This window comes from Sinocyclocheilus anshuiensis, unplaced genomic scaffold (genome assembly GCF_001515605.1).
Source record: "Sinocyclocheilus anshuiensis isolate Anshui unplaced genomic scaffold, SAMN03320099.WGS_v1.1 scaffold496, whole genome shotgun sequence".
Lineage (NCBI taxonomy): Eukaryota > Metazoa > Chordata > Actinopteri > Cypriniformes > Cyprinidae > Sinocyclocheilus > Sinocyclocheilus anshuiensis.
Window position 1 is genome coordinate 1019 of NW_015555736.1, and position 21340 is coordinate 22358.

Sequence of the window (21340 nt, forward strand, 5' to 3'; positions counted from 1 at the left end):
ATATTTATTTTTTATTTTTTTTTTTCTGGTCAGAAATTACTGGCCTACAAAATATTGCTTATTAATATATACATATATGCACTTACAAAAAATCATATAATAAATAAAGTAAATAAACAAACAAACAAACAAATAAATAAAAATAAATCAAGCATATTGGAATCATGTAGAAAGATGGCTATTCAAATTCAGATTTTTCTATGCAGTCCTTCGTGGACCTCCTAAGCTGCTAAACTGTAAAAAAAAAAAAAATTTTTTGAAGTAAATAAATAAAACGAATTATATATATATTATTTTCTACTTAAAATTTCACATGAATTCAATGTTTTACTTGCTGTTCCTTTGTTATTTAAATATGAAATTTTCTTGCAATTTCTGAGTGAATGACAACTTTTTCTGGTGTAGTTATCATACAAAAGAAAACTTCCAAGAGAAGCTAATTCGAATTAGCATTAACCAGTGCTAATCTTTTAAGGTCATGGTGTAATTGCACAAAGTTACAAATTTGACAAATACTGGGCTGTTCCTCTGATCCTATGGGATTGATTTTGGTTTTTTATTTGTTTAGTCATATTTACAGACATTCATGTGTCAGCATATTTTAGTGACAGATAATCATTTTCACATTGGCCAACCTGAAACTGCACTTGCTGAAAGCAAATACTGAATCAACACACACCCAAACACACCCAGCGCACCTCTCACACAGCCGTGTGATTTAACACACTCTGCATTTGTCTTTTCTAGAAGAGGGCGTATATGTATGTGTGTGTGTGTGTGTGTGTGTGTGTGTGCGCGCGCGCGCGTGTTGTCATGTCCAGGTGCACAATAGCATTTAAACAGGCTCAGGATTCAGAGTGAGGTGAATAGCTATAAATAAAGACAGCCACGTTCCCTTTAAAACCGAGGTGTGGAGATGAGCAACCGGATGCTGTGATATCCAAATTCCGGACATGAAACTCAGTTTATCCCAAAGCATAACAACAGTTGTCATTGTCAACATTGTCAAAAACAACAGATTATTCATGTAATGATGACTCTTGTCAAGTGGGGAATTTTGACATTGCCTTTATGTGTTTAGTATAAACACTGACAAATTGTTTTGTCATGAACCATATGTGTATGTCACAATCCTTCGATCTGAATCATATAGCGCATTCATATGATATTACAAATATTGAGTTTTGGTGTCAGTAATGCTGACCGCACCGCACCTCTGGTCCTCTCTGAGACAATACAGTCATTGTTTCTCAATTCACATCCACCCGGGCCTTCATTTAAATCCTGAACTATCAACACATCCAGTGATAAGAGAACTAGACACTCCTTGAATGACAAATCCCAGAGAGAAGATCTCTAGTGTTAATTCAACACAAAGAAAGAATCACGTTTTGAAACATTAACAGTATTATCTTTCTCTCGGTTTAATGTTTGCTTTATGTATCCTTCCCCACCAGAGACTTTTCTGGAACAAATATTTCATGGGGACTTTAAACTCATAACCTTTTGAAAACATTCCTTTATTCTTCACAAAAGTAAGAAAAACCTTTATAAAGACATTTTTGATTCATCTTTTTCACTTCAAAAAGGGGAGAAGATATGCGTAGAGAGACAGGAAAGCGGTGAAGAAGCTCTCCTGAGTGCTGGAAGGAAGTGCTCTGGGGAGACCACCATGTAGATACTCCAGTGCCTCGCAACATGGAAAAACAAGAAAGAGCACGGTACGACAAAACTCAGCGTGCAGTCAAAGAAGTGAATGTTTGTACAGCGTGAGCAATGATCTTCAGATAAACTTGAGGAGAGAGAAGGAGCACACTGATTCCTCACATCCTCTTTTGTTTCCCCTCAAGTGGTAAAGAATGCAGATGGTACACATCAGGTGAACTTTGCCTTAAATAATGACAACAAAAGACATGGGAAAACCAATCCGCTTAACATTCTTCCATTAGGCGTTGACATTTGACAACTGCCACTAAAACCTACAGGATCATTAGGGCTGGGTAAAAATATTGATTTTCCGAATAATCGTGATCTTCATTTGAATGATCTTGATTGTTTTTACTGTTTGCCAGTGTTTCTTATACTGTCTTGAATGGTGGCACAACACTGCTGCTAAATCTGCACAGCATAAAATATATATTTTAGCTCGAGCTGGAAGTCTAAATTGAATGTGATAAAAATGTTATGTACTGTGCTCAATAATTACAGCTTGACTACTGTGGTTTCAATCACCATCAAATGATTCTTTTATCAGTTATTTTTAGTGAATCAGAATCATACAGTGCAACTCATGTTGTCCAATTAATGAACACATGACTCATGAGTGATTATTTTTAGTGAATTTAAAATATAAAGCTTAACCAGTGGGGTCTCATTCATTAACTTTTTTGAACTGGTTCTTTTTAGTGAATCAAAACTTACTGTGCAGCCAGCGTAGTCCGATTTATGAACACTTGTATATGAGCCAGTTCTTTTTAGTGACAAGTATGATTGATTCACAAACTCTTTTAAGACAGTTCTTGTTAGTGAATCAAAAAATACTGCGTGACCTATTTATGAACAATTGCCAGTTCATTCAGTGAATCATTTAATGAATCATTCGAAAAGATGTTTTATAGACTTTCGATCTTTCTGGAACTTACTCTTTCTGGTGTTCTTTTTTTGGAATTTATAATTCCAAAAATGAAATGTTCATGGGTTCACAATTTTCTAATTGTATAATAATGTTTATATATTATAATAATGAATCAAGTCGATACCCTGCTCTAAACTGGCTCTTTTTTTTTCTTTAGAAGTTTATGAATCCCTCTGAACTTCTTGAACCCTTTGCTTACTTTTGTGGTTAAGTAGAATGATCAAAAGTTGTACCACAATATTGTTAACAGCTTATGAACCAACCCCAAATGTGTCTGGGCAGGTTTTTATTCATGAATATCAGACAGAGTTCATTCACTTCAGGAAAGATGGTAAAAAAAAAATAAAATAATTAATGCCAATTGTAAACGGATGAACTCAAATAAGCATAAAAGAGAACTGAAAGTTCCATAGGAAAAACATTTTATTGAAAAACATTTTCAGTTTGTAACAGACTGGTGGAATGTGTGCCATTTCATTTCTATGACTTTATAAGGTTGCACGTCCTGACCAGATCTTACTGCGAGAGAAGGATGGGCACATGGGCCATCAGGGAAACGGTAGCAACAGAAAGATAACGGAGAAGTTGGGGAAAAACTCAAATGATAATACTGAGGTTGCGTACAAACTGGGTAGAAAAAAATCCGACAGAAAAAAGCAAAAACAAAGAACTAATTAAATAAATATCTATGGTACACACGTATGGCACAAATATGCAGCAAGCAGTCAGTTTGGCAATTCTCTATCTCATTTTTCATTTTTAAACCAGATCACCATGGGAACAGTGCAAAAGGGTTGAGTGGGAGGGGTCTGACGAGTGCTAGCTAAAATACATAGCAAAAAATTCCAATTCTATACAAAACATCTTACTTAAGAGTTTATAAAAAACGATTTATTGGGTTCGTCATCAATATTTACACAAGTTATTTACCAAAAAAAATTAGTATGCTCTCTTTTAACTGAAGTGATTTGTTTTTTTTATTTACTAGAAATGTGAGAATAAGGCTATCGTAACGACCGGGGATCCATATACAATACAAACAATAACGTATTTACAGCCTCTCACCTACAGATGTACGGTGCAAAAACTAGAGTCTCGTGAACTCAGGGTGACCATACAAGCAAGGCATTTTACAGTGGCCCGAAGACACTTCTCCCAGCGCTTCGCAAACCTTCCGCCCACATCGGTGCAACATCTTACGCTACCAGTTGAGTCCTACCGCTCCTAAAATGTTACAGGAACGTTTGCAACCTGCTTTCCGGGACAGTGTCTTCGGATTCAAAGAAACTAAGGAGATTGTCATATTTAGCCCATATAGGACAGCAACCGAACAGCAATGTGTTTGTAGTTTTCGTAGTATGTGTGTGTCTTCTAAAGTTTAAAACAACTGCTCAGTCTTCAATATGTATGTGTGTAAGAGTTCATGTTTCACAGTTTACCTCGAACCTACAGCACAAAGTAAAAAATCAAATAATAATAACACACCGGGGTTGTAGTGTTTTCGTATGCTGTATTGTTTCATTTAATTTTCAGTGGTTAAGAACACTTTTCCATAGGTGAACGTATATCATCTTTTTTTCTCAGTTGTTATAAAAATAAATAAAAATTGCATATTTGCAGATTTTGTGGCCTCTTACAGAGGCACAAAGCTCCGATCACACAAGGCTTGGCTTCTCGGTGAGATTCAAGAACCTCAATGAACAAGTGAAAACAAAATGGATGAACAGTTAATGTGCGACTATGGCGATCCACAGTCAGTTTGTGGACATTTTCAACTCTCAAACGATTTCGATTTCGACGTAAGAAACAAATGAAGATGAGCTGTCTGCAGGCTGGCATTGCTCACCAAGGGTTTCACACGAATGACGACAAAAAGTTCCAGTTCCAAGTTCCTGCGGGTTTTGGGATACTCTGGCCTCTGCTCGGCGACTTCCTCTCTAAAACGCACGCTAAGTCCACTTGTGACCTCCATCGATCATAATGTGTTTTTTCCCCCCTCCAGAAACCTCCCACAATTTGAGCCTGAAAGATCTCATTTCATGCAATTTACTACATTTAGCCTGCACTCGTTCTCATCTGGTATGCTTGCTAACCCACGTCTACTGCTTTCCTTCCAGATTAAGGGGCCTAATTTCAACCCAGAGCACATCTGAGCTTCATCAACAGAGACAGGCAGGCCGGAGAAGTTGGTTTAGCCAGGACTCTGTTCGACGTGCCCTTCCTTTGGTCCGTTTCTGGCCCTTCCCTCTCATTCCTTTCGGCTATTTTAAAACCCAACATGCTGTTTTCCCTGAGGGCTCCTTCCAAAGCCGCCCCTTCCTTGGCCATGAGCGCATGTGCTTTTTGTGAGGGTATGTGTGTGTGTTTGTGGTCGAAAGGCAGCTATTCATGTAGGGATCGATGGGAAAAAGCAAATAGCGAGATTGAGAAATATCTGTTAACGAAAAGGAAAACTTGAAGCTTGCATAATGTGCAGACTCGCCATAAATTATTCATATTCTTGCTGTCTCACGCCGACCTGTCTGTACGCTAGCATAAATAAAGTCTACGTGCACTCTTTCCAAGCGTTTTCATCTAGCGCTAAACAAATCCATAAAGAAACACTAATTAAATCTTTTGTTTCATTTCAACTAAACAATTAGATCTTGATGTCCCTGCGCTTTTGAGCGAAAAAGTAGAGCACCAGTTCCTCTCTTCCACAATCTGCACTGGCCACTGGTGAAGGAGAATGTGTGTGTGTCTGTGTGCGATGGCAGAAATACTAGAAAAACAGGAACTTTTGCAGCGACATGCCTGGGGAAGGCGGCCATTTTGTGTTAAAAATGACAGATTTTGCTAATAAGCCTTGAGTGATTCGCTCCCTGCTCTCTCTCTTAATGTGTTTTCTTGAGTTTGTACTCCATGTGGGAAAAGTGGTGAGGCTTTCAAAGTGCTGCTAATGTGTTCAAGTGGGTCCTCCACCTTCCCAGCAGGCAACAGGACAGCAACTGTACCAAATATCGACGTTCTTTCCTTCCTTCTTTCTCTATGTGTCTCCTTTTTCCAGTCCTGGAAGCAGACGTATACGAAATGAAATGTGTGTATGTGTCTTCCACGCTACTAAACAGCACATAAACCAGCACAAAAGGATCTCTATGACGATACCTATTAGTCTTCTACCAAACTAATCTGCAAGTGGACTGCACTGGGAATGACAGAAAAAAATACAAGACGCATGACCATACAAAAAGACTTCAAGTAAACATCGTGAGTCATTTTGTAGAGGTGAGCAAATGAGGAGAGCTAACGTAAATGAAAACAGTACGAGTGAACGTGCAAAAACAGATGATGTCCATTCAAATGTCCAACAGTAGGCTCCGGAGAGCTTCCCGCTTCCTCGATAAATCCACTTCCTGTAGCTCTGGCCAATAGGCTGCATTCACTATCTGTTTCGAGATGGATCAGCCAGTCGGCCAAGCTAAATAAACAGCTCAAGTTCATATGTCTTGCTGTGTGATACTGTCACGTCACTTCTCTTCTCCATCTCCGTGTGTTGTGTCTTTAAGGGAGATGATGTAGTAGAAAAAAGAGGAAGAATCATTGTCTTGACCTCTCTTTTCACGGCCACCCCCTCAACCCCCCTCTCCCCCGCTCGTTTGATTCACACACGCTCCCTCGTACACACACTATCCGCTATAGTGCACGTCAATCTCCCGAAGGGTTTCTGTTTTCTTTTTTGTCATTTTTTTGAGTTGTTAGTTTAGTTTTTGCAGGTGCAAGAGCAGCGAATCAGGAGTGTCACTCCACCATCAGCAACATCTATACTGAAAGTAATAATCAGGAATATTTTAAAATAAACAAGAACAGCAAAAAAATAAGAGGGGGCAGGACGAGGGTGAGCTCTGGCATCAATGCCGCCCACGGGGGGTTCATTGAGGGGCATGTGGGGGGTTAGAGTTAAAATGTCCGAAAGAAGCGTGTCCGTTTTCACACTTTATAATAGATGTTTGCTGGGCTTTGGGGAGGCATTTCCTGTACGATGTAAACGGGGTGTCCGTAATCGCCGCTCACTTTCTCGTAATGCGGGCAGAAGACGCTGTCAGCAGTCCGCAGCGGGATGATGATGTCGCTCGGCTCCGAGCCGTTGTTGTTGCCGCCGCTGCCGCCCCTCTTGGGCGTGGCTAATGTACTGAGTGACAGCGTGGTGGCATGCTGAGGCGAGTGTTTGCGATGGTGTCGTCGATACTTCAGCAGGAGGAATACCAGCATGATGATGATGATGATGACAATGACGCTGGCTGAGGCGATGCAAGCAAACAGGGCAACCTCTGAGCCGATGACTGATGACGATTTATTTCCATCTCCCTTCTCTTCACCTTGATGAGCTGCATCTATGTGGGGAAAAAACAACATAAATTTAGTAAAAAAAAGCAATGAGCAACTAGTATTAATGACTGTTCACATTGATAACTATAAAAATTCATGATAACTACAATAATTTAACATTGGTCTAGGGCTGTGCGATATGACGATTTTTGATCGTGGACGATTAAAATGTCTCCACGATCTGCTTTTGAAGAAATATCGTAGTATCATCCTACAGCGCATATTCTATCACTTAAAGTTCGGGCACCTCCGTTTAAATATACTGTACAACGCGACATACATTCACATCAAATGTTAACTCAGTGGTAGAGTTACACTCACGGCGAGACACTGCACTTATTCGCAATCAAAAAAGTACATTATTTGCGTTTGCTTTAAAGCCTTGCCAGTTAAACATTTTGTTTGCGCGCTGTTCTGACATGCGCTTTTTCTGAGTGCGTAGCGCAAATTGAAAAGCCTGTCAAACAGTGCCTAATTACTGAACTAAGTTATCTTCCACGTCTAATACTGTCAAAAACACACAAGGTTTACATATAAACACACTTGGTTATGTCTAAAGTGAAATGAAACCGTTGACAGAAAAACGGATTCTATATTTTGTTACCTTGAAAGACTTTGTTTTTAAAATAGGGAAATTAGTTTAGCTGTACTGCTTAGACAACTTGCAAAATAGTAAAACCAACATGACAAAGAATCGTGATAAAATCGTGATATTCCTGAAAACAAATCGTGATATGATATTTTTGCCATATCGCCCACCCCTACATTGGTCTGAATGCTAATATATAATTATAGTTATCTTTTTTAGTTATCGTTCTTGGTGTGAACAGGCTTTCAGATTAGAATGGAAATGGCATACTCATGAGCAATTAAAAAGATGCCTTGACACTAAATGAAACGTCTTTTATGTATGGTGAAATAAATTTACATGTATTTATTTAGCAGATGCTTTTATCTAAAGCAACTTTCAAAGGAGAGAAAACAAGCGATTGATCATAAAAGAGCCGACGGTATTAGCAGTGCTGTGAAAACAAATTTCAAGAAGAAACCAGAGTACAAATCTTGAGTAGTAGTGTAAGTGCTGTAGAGAAAAGAAAGATAATTTTTAATAAGAAGTGCCTTTATCTAAATGGTTTAAATGAATTAGTTATGTGCTTGTGGAAGCCACCAGTTTTCAGTACTCTCAAAAATGTGTATTAGGATAGATAACGTCCGTGGTGGTGGAAAACTGTGGACAGAGTGACCTCACATGGCTTTGGACTCCAGTGAGTTTGTCTGGCGGAACAGATGAGCTGCTAACGCTCACACTCAGGCTGTTTTACAAGTGGATTATTGTACCTAAGACACTCCACTCAAATGATTTTGATGTCCATATGCTTCTACGTAGAAGCTGAATTCTACAACGAATGCGTCTGTCTTGCTCTGTCACGTTAACGTTTGCTTGTCAGAAGGATTTTATGAGAACGAGTCAGCGTGCATGTCATTGTGACAGAGGACTGGCACTTGCTCAGCAAAAAAGGGATTAAAAAGCAGAGAGAATGATGAATCAGTGAGCGTCCCCTTACAGGTGTGTGAGGTGATAAAGTGTGTGACGTACCCGGCTTGTCAAGTACTTCATTCGATTTGGTGTTCTTGCCCCCTACGTCGGGGTGTTTTGGAGGGTAACTGGTGGGGTATTCTTTGGGGGAAAAGGGATCAGAGGGGTCTGCAAAACATAGATAAGAAACACATTCATCACTCTGATATATGTATGCATTTTCATGTGGAGAGCTATTACTTTCACGCTGCTCAGCGAAATAAAAGTGTGTGTGTGTGACTGATAGCAACCATGAGAGTGTGTATGTGTGTGTGTTCGTCATTAAAACACAAGCAGCCATGATTAATCTAGTGACCTTCAGCTTGTGTCTGTATATTTGTGAGAGAGCGAGAAATTCAGTCGCTTGTGTTGGTGGGTGTGGCCTATGGTAATTACTACTAGGGTTGCAAAGGGGTGGAACATTTCTGGAAAGTTTCCAAAAAAATCCCTGGAATATTCCCAAAAATCCTGGAAAGTTTCCCAAATTTCTGGAATATTTCTGAAATTTACTGGAAATTTTCCACCTTTTTGCAACACTAATTACTACTGATGTCACTGGTGAGGTGATTTATGAATAATCGTCATTAATTACAGCGCAGGGTCTGCAGCCTCTCTTTTTTTGAGTACATGTTGGACTGGCTTAAAAAATGAAGTGAGGAAAATGGTAACACTTTAATATAGGGAACAACTTTCACTATTAACTAGTTGCTTATTAGCATGCCTATTATCATCATATTGTCTGTTTATTAGTGCTTATAAAGCTCATATTCTGCATGACCATATTCTACATCCCTAATCCTACCCAAAACCTGTGTGACCAGGAAAACTAGTTTTCTTGCAATTCGACTTTGCAATAAAATGAATTTGAACAGAATTAAGCCATTTGACGTCATTATCTGTTGCTAAACAAACTATCAGCAGTATTCTGGCCATTGGTCCCACGTGTCCCATGTGGGCTTTTAACCGAACAATGCAGCTATGCCATGTGCGTGTGTGTCCGCGCCCGGCAGGCTTGCGGTCTATTGGGTCAGTAACACAGAGCTAACGAGCTGCCAAGGGCTTAACGTTTGGTCAGCGTCCAGAACAATGTGGCCTGCATTCAGAGAGCGAGAGAGAGAGAGAGAAAGAGATGGGGGAGGGCGGTGATGTTAGAATCTATGAGGCGCCTGTCCCCCCATCATCACTTTTTTTTTTTCGAGGCTGCCAAGGATGGAGTGTGAGTGAGTTATGATTGTGCCATGTGACGGATCCTTCTGATTCTACTTTTCTTCTTGATCTGTTTGTTAGGACTGCACCATGACACCATCTGACTCTCTCTGTTGCTTCTTTAACCTGTGGCTTTGTAGTGTTGAGAAGAACACAAGCGCATTACATGTAAAGCTCCTTAAAAGCTTGCGTTCCTTTCATAAATCTGGCAAATGAGCCTAAACATGCACGCATTAAAGCAAACACATTGCTAAACAATATTCACATGATGATTTCACATTGCAGGTCAACAGTCACATGACACATGCGGTTCATTTAGTTTTAGTTTAAGTGACGAGTTGATTAGAATACAAAGACACTTTTGAAGCACTTCTTCATAGATGAGTTTTAGTGAAAGAATGTTTGACTTTGAACTGACCGACCGGCTGGCAAAGAGTATTTGTGTGTGGGAGAGGTTTGGCCTACATTGTGAAGGCCAAATTTCCCCAGAAAAGCCTGAAACCTACTTTGTGGAGAGCAGCAAGAGGGTTCCATGAAGTAAAAAAAGGTTTAATAAATAAGCTAAATACTTTAATTGAAAAATAAGGCAGAAAATGTTCCATAAAAGAATTAAAAAAAAAAATCATTAGAGTATAAAAACAATAGAGGTCAATGGAAAGTGCCCACCATAATAGAAAAACACGTACTGTTAATATAGTTCAATAACTAAAAACCTCCCTTTGGGGCCGTCCTCAGCTGGAAAATGATTCATAAATAAAATATATTAGTAAAATATAATATTAAATAAATCTATTTTCACTATAAAATGGAGAAGGTTTTGTTTTAGCGGTACAATTAGGACAAAGCATATGAAAAACAGAAACTACAACAAATAAAATAACGAAAAAATGAAAAGGAAAGAAATGAAGGTTAAAAATAGTTATGACCCCAGCTAGATAAATGTGTCTGTGTGCTACATGAGGACACAAAAACTCAATACTGACACCAATACCTGTTTGGTGAAACCCTATCAAGCTCAAACAGGCTGCGAGGTATGTCAAGTCCTGCCATGACAAAAGGGCAACCAGTGGGACAGGACTGGAAAGCGACACCATGCAACAGGCATTAAATGCTTAGAAATTTTGCATAGTATTATACTGAAACATAAATAGATTTTTTTAATAATAATAATTAATATCAATAATTGAACAATATAGCTACTTGAACGTGAATGTGAATGTGAATGTGAGTTGTGATGATGAGCTGTAGTGTTGTGGAGTTTGACCTGATCAACATGGCGTCAGGGTCACAGAGTGGTGAACAGCACCAATAATGAGAGCTGACACACAACAATACACACACACAAACAAACATTGCACATCTACTCTAATAAGATATGGCACCGCACCTCGAAAAGCCCTCACTGGCTTTGAACAAAGCCAAACAACATGTCTCTCTCTTTATATCTCTCTTTCAAAGTCAGCAATGATTCACTGGCATGATTATTAACGTTTATAATATTGACAAAGCATATGAAAAACAGAAACTACAACAAATAAAATAACGAAAAAATGAAAAGGAAAGAAATGAAGGTTAAAAATAGAATACAATGGAAATTAATTTAAACTCTATATATGATTTAATGTTATAAATCACTTATCACTTATCAGCAATAAATGTTCATAATCGTTGGTGTCTAAAGACATGCTCGCCCTCAGGCAATGGCATGCTGTTACATTACATAACTAGTTGCTAAGGGATAATGTTTTCATTTTTCATCATCTGTCAGTATAGGGAAGTCTGAAAAAAACTAATTCAGAGAATGTGAAATTGTCTTTCTCTGAACCTGCAACTGAAATACCTGCTAAATGTTTCTGCCAATCCCAGGACACACACAACTTTGAAGAATAACCAGTCATAGACTCCGTCCTAATTAAAACTGATGAAACAATAATTAAAACTGTGGATGTAAACCAGTTACATTCAGCTTTTTAAGCACTACTTGCTTTTTTGTTGCCAATTAACTTTTATTCTATTCTTAAGGGACACAATTTCTGAACGCATCTTTAAGATTTACATAGACGTAGTTTGTCTCTGCTTCATTCATTTGATTTAATCTTTCTGCAGATTGTATTCTTTTTTATGAAACATTCTTGCTCTCTCTAACTCTCTCTCTCGTGCCATATTTAGATCATGTATCTCTCTTCTGGCTCCCAGCTCGAGGGCAATCTGTCAGACCAGATCACATCAAGCTCATAGTCACACACAAACACAAACACAAACACACACACACACACACACACACACACACACACACACACACTCATATGCTCCCAGCTCGAGGGCAATCTGTCAGACCAGATCACATCAAGCTCATAGTCACACACAAACACAAACACAAACACACACACACACACACACACACACACACACACACACACACAATCATATCAGAGTCATCAGCATCAGGCTGCATATGAACAATAGAAGAGCCATTTGAAAGTTTGGCCAGCACACACCAACACACACCAGGCCTCAACAATAAAGCAATAAAGGTGGACGACGACCCGGGGTCAGAGTGAGTGAGGTTTAGGCCAGCTGACCAACTGCATGCTTTTATCATATGCATATTTTGAACTAACATTTTGTATGAAAAGGGCCTGTATGTTTTTTTTCTTTTTCTTCTTATGCTTATGTAGGCTGCATTTATTTGAACAAATTAATGTAAAAACAGCAATAAATGTTTTCTATTTTAATGTAATTTATTTCTATTATGGCAAAGCTAAATTTTCAGCAGCCATTACTCCAGTCTTCAGTGTCACATGAACCTTCAGAAATTATTCTAATATGTGATTTGGTGCTGAAGAAACATTATTATCAATGTTAAAAACAGTTGTGATGCATAATAGTTTTGGAAACCATAACACATTTTTTCAGGATTCTTTGATCAACAGAATGTTCAAAAGAACAGCTTTTTTTTTTTTTTTTTGGAAGGAAGCCCTTTAATGTTTAATGAACAATATGTATATAATTTTATATAATAACACATATTAAAATATGTTCCTCAAAAATAGCTGTTTATCGTATTTATGTGAAAATGTTGTCAGGTCAAGTAAAAATCTATACGACTGGCCTAAAGAAAAAATCCTCATTGTTGAGTCCTGCACACACACACAGACGTTTGGCTTGCTGGACACATTTATAAGGGATTGAAATCATCTGATTGGTTTCTAAGCAGATCCAATTGATAAAGACAGAGTGATTAAACTAAGCTATTAGGATTAAACTTTTTAATTAATGACTTATTGAATAACCCCCCCAAGCACACACAGCAGTCATACGTCTCTGCACTTCACAACTCCACACACCCACACACTGTCGCCTCTGGCTTGCTTAGTTGGGGACACTTCATTTCCAGCGATATCTGCCTTTGTGACCTGACAGGACTTTAGCTGTTCCAGAGGAACCATATAGAGTTTATAATACTCCACTCCTTCTGTTGAGCCGCCCTCCACGCGTGGGCAAACTATGTCCATCTTATCCCCGATCTGTGGATACAGCACCAGACCCTGTCCTGGCACGAACCTTTGAGAGAAAGAGAGACGGAGAGAGAGTGAGACACATCATAGATGATAAATAATATTCAAACTGTTCTGGATCGCTATCTCGCTCATGTCTTATCGCTACGCAAGCTTATTTGAAAAGCCTTCGCATATGTGTGCGGTGTGTTTGAATATTTGCCAAGGGATCGTTCAAAAGAAGAGGGTGAGACTCGTAAATTCCCAGAGTAAAACATGTTCACACCTTAAAAGTTTATACACACACCTACAAAACCACAAATCTGCTCTGTTTTCTCATTTTTTTTTTAAATACAGTTTTTTTTTTTTTTTTTACAGTGATGCCAATGAAGAACTATTCTGGGTTCAGTGAACATATTTTTTGGTAAAAAAAAATAAACATTTTAATAATCTGAAGAACCTGTTTTCCACTATAAAGAATCTTTTGTGCATTGGAAACATTCCGTGGATGTTAAAGGTTATTCATGGAGCCATTAATACCAATAAAGAATCTTTACTTTCAACAGTGTACATTCATATATATATATATATATATATATATACCACATGCTAATTATATTAACCTCTATTTAATGAGCAAATACAATTGAGCAGTGAAACGGAGAGATAGGCCAAATGCAGCATGCTAGTTGCTATATACATTGCTGCAGCCCACAGTCAGTCATTATCCTAAACCACAGGGCATATAAGGTCACCCCACAGCCCATACGCACACATTCCAGTATTAAAAGGGTGTTTTACATGTCTGTATTTTACAGGAGCCGCTGTTAAAACAGTCTAGTTTTAGTTTTGAGTAGGGAGCGGGATGTAAAAGTGGGGGGTAGTTGAACAAATAAAGCCAGAGGTCACACTCATGTTTGTAAATGGCTTTAATCCTCGTCTAAAAGACACACTTTAACCCCCCAACCTTAGCCTTGGTGATTCTCCCAGTGGTCGTAAATATTCTGGGACATGTGAATGTGAAAAAGAAAAGGATGACAGAATAAGGGTTTGCACACGTTTAACACAGACCGCTCATTCTGTTAACAAGACTGCAGCTGCACACAGAGAAGCCATTAAGTCGGAAAAGGCACACGTCTGTGTAAGAGCGAACGGTCAGGACATGTGCAGTACATCTAAGAAGACACGGCTGTGCCACTTGAGGACGTTTCTCCATAATTTTATTTGTGATCCACATTTTTTCCCTCTCATATCTGTTTTTTATAGTCACAAAGCATCTGTTTTATCTTTTCTTTTTGTCTTCTTCCCACTGACTCATTCACTTGTGCTCAGGCGGAAATATTCTTTTTTGGAAGCCTTTCTAAAAGCACTTCAAAATGAAGCCATTTAAATAAACTTGCTCATAGACATTAAAGCAAAAGAAAAGAGAAACTCACTAACAGCGGTTAATGAGTAGAAGACTTTCAGAACTCTCTCTGGCAACTAAGGCATGATATAAACGATAAAACTGAAGCTGAGAAACAGGTGGGCTGGATGGACGTCTGAAAGGCGTTAAAGAGTAAAGGATAAGTTACAGTGACAGCAGTGGCCTAATCCTGCCCCAATAGGAACACAGCGCTTTAACCCGAAGATCTGAAACAACACTGGGCGACGGATGCATATAGGCGGAGGGAACTTAAGCTGTTTGACTTTCAATCATCAGACCAATATGGAGGTTCATTGGGCATAGAAAGATGTAGACAGAGAGCACAGGACAAAATAAATCAACAGACATCTCACGGTTTAATCGCTCCATCATGCTTTGCAACCGAGACCTGCATCGGGTGAGAGGGCAAATCAACCAGACAGGCGCCTTATCCCTTTGTCACCCTATATCCCTTCATTCTTTCCTGTTTTCCTCATCTATTCAATCCATAGTCCCGAAAGACCCCGTCTGCTCTCTCCTCACATTTTAAAGCAACACAAATGCAATTTAACAATCAACTTAGACGTTACACTTTTCCCTCAGCCCCTTTCCTTCTCCTCGCTCTCTCCCAGCGGCAAAACAATCCCAGCCATCTGCTAATATGACGACAACAAATTTGGAAAATGGTTAACTCGGCATCTAAATCATAACAGCCTTTCGCTAGCAGTCTATCATGATGTTTCTGCACCCCTAAATGCAGAAGGGGGGAAGGGGTAGTTATTATTCATGGCCCACTCGGCCCTCGTTCATTCATGCTATATCTGCATGTGTATGAAGCCATGGATGCGCCCCCGTCAGAACCCTGCTAAGCGATGTAATCTCCTAATGAAGAGAAGGGGGAACCTCCTTTGACTGAAAACGTGTAGAGCAGACTGCTTTTGTTTCTCCACCTCCAACAAAATGGATTACCAGAAGGAACAAGAAAGAGAGGGAGAGAGAAGAGAGAGGGGAAAGGAGTCTTTACATGCCTGACGCGTCAGAGGTAAAGCAGTGGAGGAGTAAAAAGTACTGTGCACTGGATTGACACACATTTTTGCAATGGGAGAAAAGAAAAAAACAGCTGTCACGCAAGTTTTTGCGTGACAGAGATTGAGTATTATGGTTGTCTCATGTACAGAAGGCCATAGGGAGTACAGTACAGATTTTAAGCACACCCCTCCTATTATGCAGCACTGATACTTTAGATGAAGCGCTAGTCAGTACTCACAAACATTATGCCTATGGGATTTCTCTCTAATCTTCAGATAGTAAGTTGTTATTTTTTGTTTATTGAGTATTTGTTTCTGAAATGAAAATGGAGTCGATACGAGACGGGAGTCAGGTTCTCCTCAGTTCATCTATTATTGAAAAATAAATTCATACCATGAAATAATTTAAAGCCAAAGTAAAAAAGGAAGCAAGCAAGACAGAAAGCAAATGCATGAAAATATATTTGAATGTAACAAGACTCCTGCCATTTCCCAGCGTTTTGCTCTATTTATCTTATCAGGTGGTAAAAATGCAGCCGCCAACGCGAATGCTATCAGTGCCATCACCATTTAGTCCTGCGCTACAAAGAACTATACGTCGTTGAACTGCCACAACAGAACGGCAGGAATGTGCGCAGTGAGTAATTCCATGGAACGCCGGCTTGCCTGGGGAGAATGAGGCCTGCATATTTACAGTGACACACACAATAGAGAGACGCGCCGTTGGAGGTCACTTCATGGTCGCTCTGGGTCTCCATCAATGAAGATGTCACAATAGATATCGACATGGTGGTGACACGTCACATTCAGTGTCTAAATGATATACAAATTGAATGAACTAAAATAATTTGTAATTAGAATTACAAAGTACTCCACAAAAACATAATTACATACTAAATACAATTACGCAGGACTTACATATGTAATCACCCAGAAACATAATCTTTAGTGTAAAGTGTAATGAACATGGCTCGCTTAGAACTGTAACAAACTGTGAATAGTCTAAAATACTCTCACACTTAAAGAATTTCCACTATTGTTCACAATTGGATATTTTAGAAATCGTTAGACAGATTTCCATTTGTATGCCAAGTACTAGGCTACTCTTTAAATTAATAGAATTTTACTCTACAAAAGCACTTTTTACAAAAGCAATACTTGCAATATTTGGGGAAATATAAATATTTAATTTAAACTATAAAAATTTATATTCACTATACACTCTAAAAAATGCTGGGTTGTTTCAACCCAACATTGGGTCAAAAATTGACTAACCCAACTTTTGGGTTAAAAATGTAATTAAAAAATTTAACCCAACGGTTGGGTTAGTCCATATTTGACCCACAGTTGGGTTGAAACAACCCAGCATTTTTAAGAGTGTAGACATGGCCACAACTTTTCCATGACATTTCATCACTCATCCACGCCAAATAAATTGGCATACTGCAATATAGTTAAACCATTAGTAATTTTAATTGTTCAAGTTCCCTATAGACTATATATATATAAAAAAAAAACTAAAATTATGTCTTATATAGGAACAATGTAAAAGTAAGTTAAGTGGAGTGGGCCAATCACGAGCACATTCAGCAAAATTGAATCTCTCAATGCAACACGTCCTCTTCTTCATTTGTTCCCCTCACGGCAGAATTTCCTACAAATACAGCAACGAACAGTCACCTCTTTCTTAATAACGCATCCATACTAATCTATTTTCTCTCTCAAGATAATTAACCCGACAAAATTTTTATTTTTTTATTAAGTTATTTCTCTTTGAGCTTCTAAATAATTAATTAAATAAATAAATAAATAAATAAATAAGCTCTGTAAAGAAGACCGAGGATCCTCTCAACAACTGAATCCCAGCGCATACTGTGCAGAGCAAAGCCTTTTAGATCAGGTACACTCTTATTAATTACCGTACTTAAGGACGCTTGCGATACTGCCAGAGGACTAAAGACAGCCGCTCGTTTACCTGTGTGTGCTAAAGTCCGTAATTATCAACACGGGACACCTGTTATGCGGTCTATTCATGCTGCCCCTTGCTCTGTACATGCAGGGGTAAAAGAGAGAAGTCTTTCTCTATAAAAATGGGCCGAGAGCGAAAGCTGCATTATTGAGTTTTTATACGAAGCGCTCGAGACTCCGGCGCGGGGCACGAGACCCCTTCGGATTTCAGCGTTACTTGATGTTTCGATGTTTTAATGCATGATTCAGCGCCGATGTGCTACGCATGTGCTCATCTTGACATTTTTTACCACTGACTTCGCAGTAACTGAGGACTGAGGGGAAAAAATGGCTTTCAAGAGAAATTTGTAAAGAATTATACACGTAATTACGCTAAAGGGCTTCGTCAAGTCTGATACTAACACATTAGAAATACATAAATAAATAAATAAATAAATAGCTTATACCACGACCAGGAGAAATAATAAAAACTATGAAAAGGATAATTTGTTGAAAACGGTTTGTATGTCTGATTTTAAATCAGATTGCCATGGTGAGAATTACACAAACATTTTCTGAGGTGAAGGACTTGGGGCCTAGGCTACGCCGTTCAATAAAACATTATGCCTCAGCTGGAAATGTAACCAACACTTGTTCAATGAACGTTTGTCTATATTAACACGAAATGTCACTCCTTTGATTTCCTTTAAATTAATTGTTTTGTTGAAATCATTTCGTGTCATGAAACAGATCACATCACCGTCCGTGAGTAAAAATCCTCTCAAGGTTTATGACCTGAGGTCCAGTGGGGCCATTCAAAACTATTATCATTTCTTTTTCTTTCCGCCTCAAATTTACAAGTTAGCACGGGGAATTATTAATTACTGTAAAATGCGACAAATTTTTTTTTATTTTTTAAATAATGTTCTAAACCCCTGTGAGTGGAAGCAACGCGTCACTCGCCTCAGCTCGATGATCCACATCACCTGCTATTCATTTTCATTTACAGAAGAACGCCTTTACACCGTACAAAGCCATTTATCCTGCTTTACCGTACATGCTTTTACCGACACTCCCAGGGTCTGAACGTGGCTCTAAGTGGGTGAGAGAGGGTTAGTGACGGAGCTTACTTGGTATTCGTCGTGTTCCAGTATATGGAGTCCAGGATGATCGCGCGGGACAGGTTCACCTTGCACGCGATGACTAGAACTCCAAAGTAATATCTCCACAGAGAGTCGCCCATGGTCCGTTACGACCGTTACGGTCAAATTCCGTTCCGCGGGAATTTCTAATTAGAAAAAAGAAAGCGTCTTGTTGGTGTGCTGCTTGTGACAAAACAAACTCAATATCCCCCGTTCCAGGAGAACAAGTAAAAAAATAAAAATAAATGCTTAATAGGAGCCCGGTTAGAAGTGAACCATCCCGAAGGGAAGAGCTACTGCTCTATTAGTCTTGCTCAAGATGAGAGAGAGCAGCACCGCGGACAGCAGGCAGTTTCTCATTCGGTAAAATAAACGATTGAGTGGAGCGCTCTCCTATCGACCGGCCGTGGGGAGCACGTACATTCCTCACAGGAAGGCGACCCGTGTCGTCGCCGCCGAAGTGCTGGATGTCCGCGGAGACATGGAAGTTAATCCCCCCGGTGTGGATCATAAACCAAGCAGGTACCAATTCCAAATGCGAGGTATTCCGTTCAGACGGGCAAACGAGGGGAAAAAACCACCGGAGTTCCCCAAAAAACGAATGAGGCAGTTTGGAAAAGATGAGCAAGAATGAATTAATTGCAGCCTATTGGATGAAGCAAAAAATAAGAATGACTAATGATAGAAAATAAAAATAAAATGAAACGATGAAGTCAAATGAAAGTTCTCATGGGTCGCTGTGGAACCCGCACAGTAGCAGAGAACAGCTGCGGCTTGATCCCTGCAGGTCCGGACTGAACTGCCGTGCGCGTGAATTGCGGGACTCTGCTCCGTTCTCTGCGCGAGGCTGTTCTGCAAGTAGCTGCGAGCGTCTACAGCACGGAATATTTGTCAGAGCGAGTTTTTCGCGGACTCCTCCCACCCGCTCTCTCATTGGACAGGTATCCATGGAGAGAAACCTGTCAATCAAGCGGTCGCCTGGCGACTGGTCGAGCAATGGGATAAGAATATATCGGACTTCAGGTCGCCAACCCAGATTTGAGTTCTTAGGGATTAATAACATTTCTGCATTTTAAAGACAACTCGGGGGAGAATGTGTATAATCGCAGCTGTTACAAAAACTACACCGAAAAACAGCAAACTGTACTAATAAGTACATAATATACTACCTACATGCATCCTAAGCATGTTTAATCACTACTCTTTCTCTTTATTATATTTTATAATATCATTGTTCATTTAAATAATTAATTAAATTGATATTATCCTGTTCCACGACACGCACAAAGGTCGATTTCAAGTCCCACATGGCCAACAATCTTAAAAGAACGGCGTTTATTTAGGTTGAGGTCGACAGAGAGCCGCCTGCTGAATGCGTGAGGAATTAATTCAGCAGTCAACAGCGCCTACTAGCGGCCAACTCAACCGAGCCAACTGAATGCGTAAGTACATCTGACTATTCTTCTTACATTAATGTATGAATTAAATAACAGGTTCATTACAACAATTTAGCACTATTTTTGTATTTTACACTGACAAAATATTCAATCATGATTTTTTTAAATTTAATTCAGAGTATCCATATGGTGATATAGACTACATTACTCTTATAGCATTATAAGAGTACATTAACTCTTAGTAAAGTTGATGCAGTTCAGTTTTACTTGTCAAATGCATTTGTCAAATGCAGTAGGCTACTGTTATCACAAACGCACCAATTTAAATAATATAATTTAAGTAAGAATAATACACTATAGTAGGCTATAGGCTAATCATAGTCAAAACAAGTAGCCTAACTACAAAAAAGTACAAATATGTAACATATGTTTTATTATATTATATGATATGATATTATATTATATTAGGCTATATTATAATATTATATTATGTAGGCTACAGACTGTTTAAGTTTAACTATTAAGTTCTGGAGAAATAAACAACTTAATTAAATGTATTTTCGCCATGTCTGGCCTTAAGGAAGCAGTACGTCTAAAACTAAATTAGGACGCAAGTGAAGAAAAGCCGGTGTGAAAAGCATTCACACTTTCCGAAGGCTGTAATTGAATCAGCGTACATTTAATGTTATCGCTGTGTATTGCTCTGCTGGTTTAAGAGACCATCAAACGCGCATATTTCACATCGAAGCGATAATTAACACACTACACATGCTGACTACACAGACTGAATGATTGCTGTGCATTAATGAAGCGGTTTATTAACGTGTTACATCAAAGAAACGCCAATTGCCTGATTACGAAGTCTATTTGTCTATGCATCTAATGGGTTAGATTACACATTTGTTTTTGTGCTACATATAAAGACATATTTTGTCAAAGCACCACTTACAAAGAGCTCCAAAGGTAATAAATTATTCACTTTATGCAATGGTAGTGTTTCTGAGAATGCCCCCACACTAGGCCTACCAAACAAACGTAAACAATAGGACGAGCTAACACAATTCAAGAAGAAATCATCCCAACGGGAAAACAAGGAAACAGCAATTTCCTGAACTAACTTAAAAATAACCAACGCAGATGAG

General features: G+C 38.9%; 1 protein-coding gene across 1 annotated transcript; it reads right to left on the reverse strand.

The window, feature by feature from the left end:
• Positions 1-4234: 4234 nt before the first annotated feature.
• Positions 4235-19655, reverse strand: LOC107673116 (ephrin-B2a-like). The gene is made up of 5 exons (XM_016466588.1): positions 18790-19655; positions 13169-13346; positions 12083-12110; positions 8598-8705; positions 4235-7005 (listed from the first exon to the last, which is right to left on the reverse strand). Exons 1-5 carry the CDS (start codon positions 18900-18902, stop codon positions 6602-6604), a joined length of 831 nt encoding a protein of 276 aa, XP_016322074.1. The 5' UTR covers positions 18903-19655; the 3' UTR covers positions 4235-6601.
• Positions 19656-21340: the final 1685 nt, after the last annotated feature.